Raw genomic sequence first — 5,093 nt, 5'->3', positions numbered from 1 at the left:
GCACTCTACCCAGGGGGACAGCTTGAGGCTCTGTCTCAAAAAAAGAAAAAAAAGAAATGCCTGAGTTTCAGATAGGATTGAGTTCTAAGAATCCAACGGGCTTTAGGGCTTCTAAGACTCAGGACTTTGAAATGGTTGTCATCTGTCAAAAATGAGGTGGCTTTTAGAGAAGCAGAGAACAGGGACAGAATATTACAGACCCAGCTCATTACTTCTCTCCGTGCCTTCAGCGAGCCCTGGCTGTCTGCTCTGTCCGTCACCCCTTCTTTCCCCCACCAGGGTCCACAGGGCAGAGAGCAGGCACTGCAGGTCCTGGATTCTGACGTCCCCCAGGGAGAGGGTCCAGCAGCAGGACGACACTCAGTGGCTCAGAGCCCGTAGCACAGTGGCTACGGTGTCAGCCCCATGCACAGAGGCTGGCAGGTTTGAACCTGACACAGGCCAGCTAAACGACAACAACTGTAACAAAAAGAAAAAAAAATAGCCAGGTGCTGTGGAGGGCACCTGTAGTCCCAGCTAGTAGAGAGGCTGAGGCAAGAGAATCACTTAAGCCCAAAAGTTTGTTGCTGTGAGCTGTGACACCACGGCACTCTGAGGGAGACACAGTAACAGTCTGTCTCAAAAAAAAAAAGACAGCACTCAGTAACAAAGAGGAAAAGCGAAGATGAAATGTGAGCCAGCAATTAAACCCTCTCCTGGTACCCAGGGTCCTGCCACATCTGCAGATTCAGTGCAATAACATCACTTCATGCTGACGACAAGGCTGTGCTCTAAGAAATGCACAGTGAGGCGACTCCTAGCACAGACCTGGGCCCTGCAGCTGCCACGCACTCGACCACGTAGCACAGCCACTGGTCTCAGTGGGAGCCTGTCCTGTGCTTTCTACCGAAATACAGCTCAACGCAGAAAAGGCGCAGTCAAGTCATGGTATTGTGATTTTATGAGGCCACCATCACAGACGCGGTCTGCTGTTGACCAGAATGTGACTACGCAGCACATACCTGCATTAAAACAACTGCCATGAAATGGTGACAGTGGTAACTTCCCGATGGACGGATTACAGAGAAACCAAACGCCTCGCCCACGGAGGAGTGTCCAAAGCTCTCGAGAAGAAGGGAAGAGGACTCTTCTCTATGAGTGGTATGAGGTGCCCTGGGCGCCCCCAGGATTCATCTCAGAGTGACATTTTGTGGGCTTTCCCCTACACAAGCCAGGGGAGATTCCTTCTCCAAGTCTCCCATGACTGCAAATGAGCTCATTTCCAAGTCCCTGTTCCCTGTTGTTCAATCCCTAAGCCTCACACTGCACTAACTGCACCTCAGGCAGTGAGTGCCTTACTTAAGTCAGGGAAACACATCCTCTCCTACATTTCTTTTTTTTTGAGACAGAGTCTGACTTTGTCACCCTCAGTAGAGTGCCATGACATCATGGCTCACAGCAACCTCCAACTCTTGGGCTTAGGCAATTCTCCTGCCTCAGCCTCTCGAGCAGCTGGGACCACAGGCACCCGCCACAACACCTGGCTATATTTTGTTGGGGGCCAGGTTCGAACCCACCACCCTTGGTATATGGGGCCGGCGCCCTACTCACTGAGCCACAGACCCCGCCACCCCTTCCTAAATTTCAATTATGACTTATATTGGGTCAGTAAGGAAAAACATTCAACTTTGTTTTCTAACTATGGGCCAAGCGGCATACAGTTTAAGGGAAGAAGAGGTTTGCTCAAGGCACAGTAAGTATGCACAAAATCATTCTAATTCAAAGTCAATGTTCTTAGCCTTTTATTCTCAACACAAAGAAAGGAAACCAGCACGGCTCTGTGGTACCTCGTGGCATTGTCCACGATGAGCTGCGATTCTGCTCTGTGGTTTGTCTTGAGCTCGATAGCACAATTCCTCGACTTAAGAGTCTCAAAGAGATCTTTCAGCAAGTTACCAGGCTCAATACTGGGTAACTGTCTGATATCACCTACGAGGGAAAAAACAGATGCAGGAGACTTCAGGTAACCGGGATTTTAGAATTTAGAAAGAATTTTATTTCTCCCCACTGATGTATGCTATAAATTATAAACACTTGTTCTAAGAAAAAAAAATCTTTGTTTAAAATTTTTTAAGAATATAAATCTTACATAGTTACCATTCAATAAAAAAAAAATATATAAATCTTTTAAAATATTTAACAAAAACTATTCAAATTAAATAGTGTAAGGTATAAAAATAGGAATAACACAGTAAGGTGACAAAAATCTAAGCTGAACGTCTTTCACCTCTATAACCACAAGGAAACTGGTTAGGGCATCATGTTTTAGTCCAGATGTAAAGTAATAAACAGGCCTCAGATGTCTAGTATTTAGTCACTTTTTAAATTCTGCTCAAAATCTTACCAAACATGGAAGAATCTAAGGCCTCAAATGCATAAATGTATAAAACATAAAATAAACTAAAAGCATCTGGTGACATAAATTTCAGTGATCTAAGGATGTTTCTTCTATTAACATTTTTTAATGGTTTGAAATAAACCTACAAATAAGAAAAATACACACTGGGTGGAAAAAAAATGTTTACACTGTTAATAAATCAACTGCTTATACAACACCTCAAATGTCCAAGAAACTCTCAAACAGCAATTCTCAACTTGGCATTTTTTTCCCCATTAAGTCACATCGTCTACTGATCACCACCACCCACAGGACCTAACTGAACCTCGTCAGAATTGAAGGACGTAAGAGCCTGTGAGGCCTAATCTGAATTACTAGCTTAACATCCTCCAAGGTCATTAAATGAAATGTCTGATTTTGAATCAAGAGTTTAGTTTTACATCTCCAACAGGGAGCAGCACACGGCTGAAAGTGAGCACCTGAACCACCATCACAGCACTGCCACATCAGCCGCAGAGACGCCAGAGAGCAGGTGGCGACAGGATTGTGAAGGCCTTTCCCACAGCGTGGTGAGAATTCAGTATTTTTCCCTGGGAGCAGTTGGTGCAAGATCTGGAGAATAACGTGGATGACAGAGAGTTTCCAAGTCCAGCTTTTTTTGGTTTTTGAGACAGTCTCACTCTGTCACCCTGGGTAGGGTGCTGTGGTGACATTGCTCACAGCAACCTCAGATTCCCGGGCTCAAAGGATCCTCCTGGGGCAGCCTCCTGAGTAGCTGGGGTTACAGGTGCCCACCACCACTCCTGGCTGGTTTTTCTGTTTTTGGTAGAGATGGGGCCTCGTTCTTGCTCAGGCTGGTCTCCAACTCCTGAGCTCAAGGGATACTCCCACCTCAGCCTCCTAGAGTCCTGGGATCACAGGCTCAGCCACCACACAGGGCCCAAGTCCAGCTCTGTAGTCTGAGCAGCATATTTGTCTGACACGGGGGGTGAGCGTTGTCTTGCGAGGACTGGCCTGTCTCTAGTGACCCATCTCAGCTGCTCAATCACAGCACCCTCCCCAAGTTGGTCACAGTCAAATTGCCCAAATCAACTGACCAGGCTTCACGAAACGATAGTGGGTAATTCCAGCGCTGGACCAAACGGACACTGCCAGCTGTTCGTGATGGATACTCAGTTCTGGACTGGGTTTCAACACTTCATCTTTCTCTAACCATTGTGCCGAACACTTGTAGTTATCAAAAAAAAAAAAAAAATCCACTTTTGATCACACATAACAGTACGGTATAGAAATGGTTCACCTTTATGTCACAACAGCAAATAGAGGCAAACTTCCAGATGACGTCTCTTCTGAGGCGCTTCTAACCCATGAGGAACCATCTGTCCGGCTTCTTGACCTTGATGATTTGTTTCAAATGGTCTGATGTTGTTGGACTAGTAACTCGAATAGTAGCTTCGACCCTCCTGCTGATTCACAGGCAGGTTGAGAGGGATTCGCTTCCACGACAGCTTCAGTCATCATTATCCACCTTGGCCTTGGGTGGCCCATGTGGCTCATTTTCAAGACTAAAATCAGCAGAACAGACATGGCAGTCCCACGCATTCACCAGCCACGCCCTTCCCAAACACTTCGTTGAAATTTGGAATTATCTATGTTGCAATTGGTTTCAGGGTAAAATCATATTTAAAAATAACATGAATTTTTGACTTATTCATGGTTTCACAAAAATTGCTCTAAAAGAATTTTTGAAAGGTAATCACAAGCCAAAACGTGTGATTGATAGAATAAGGATGTACCATCACAGTAAAAATAAAAAACAATGTAAAAGTGAAATGTCAGCGATATCAACTGTCAAACTCATTACTTAAGGAAATCAGACATTTCACACTTAATGGTGCAATAAAATAACTTTTAGGTGGTTATAACTCAGACTTTTTGCTATTTCCGTATGCTCTCCATCCTGATTTTGTCTGTGTCTGTGACACTGTTACCATTTTAACAGCCATTGTTAGGTGATCAGCAGGGTCCCTTCAGAACCTCACTTCATTCACATCTAGCCTGCTAATATCCTGTCCAAACCAAGAGCCACCCAAGCTGGTCAACAGAAGGGTCAGATTTAGGTCACTGCAGCTTTGGAATGCATTCTGACCAAGGGTTTTCTGCCTTTTGGCAGAAATGGTACAGTGAAATTATACTAACCACAGTATTTTGAACTGAGCTCGGGAATTTCAGCAGTATTTTAACTTACCAAGGATAATAAGCTTTTTAAGTTTGGAGTGCTCACACAATAAATTTAAAACAGACTTGAAGATTCCTACAGATACCAAACTTCCTTCATCCACAACCAGAACGCTAACTGAAGAGAATCTCCACGGCTTGTTCACCATTTTGCTCCTCCACAAATAGAAGCTATAATTGACCTACAAGCAAAGTACAGCATTTCTGAAGTCAGGTTACGTATATCTTAAAAAGTTAAAAGCAAGTTATTTTAAAACAAAATTCTTAATTTGGAGGGTGGAGAATACAGAAACACAGCGAACAGGCTAAAGAAACAGAGCACAAAAATTATAGGGATGAACATGTAAAAAGACAGATCTAAAATCTCACATAAATAAATAAAATAAATCTAAAAACAAAACCTGCCCCCCAGTGAGTGGTGTCTAATTTCATGTCTCACAGGCAGCACTCCTCACTGCAAAAAGCTCACGCCCACTCA

The 5,093-nt window shown here is 44.1% G+C and overlaps 1 protein-coding gene across 2 annotated transcripts in view; it reads right to left on the bottom strand.

The window, feature by feature from the left end:
* Positions 1 to 5,093, bottom strand: part of HELB (DNA helicase B) — a 39,452-nt gene that overhangs the window by 20,246 nt on the left and 14,113 nt on the right. For both annotated transcript variants that reach the window (XM_003798536.3, XM_023518410.1), the window contains 2 exons: positions 4,626 to 4,797; positions 1,827 to 1,968 (listed from right to left, as the gene is read on the bottom strand). In XM_003798536.3, coding sequence (XP_003798584.1) covers positions 1,827 to 1,968; positions 4,626 to 4,797 — 314 coding nt within the window. The remainder of the gene's footprint in view (positions 1 to 1,826; positions 1,969 to 4,625; positions 4,798 to 5,093) is intronic.

Source organism: Otolemur garnettii, unplaced genomic scaffold (assembly GCF_000181295.1).
Source record: "Otolemur garnettii isolate 467f Iridium unplaced genomic scaffold, OtoGar3 scaffold00138, whole genome shotgun sequence".
NCBI classification, from domain to species: domain Eukaryota; kingdom Metazoa; phylum Chordata; class Mammalia; order Primates; family Galagidae; genus Otolemur; species Otolemur garnettii.
The sequence above is the reverse complement of the archived record's forward strand: the minus strand, read 5'-3'. Positions and strand labels throughout refer to the sequence as shown.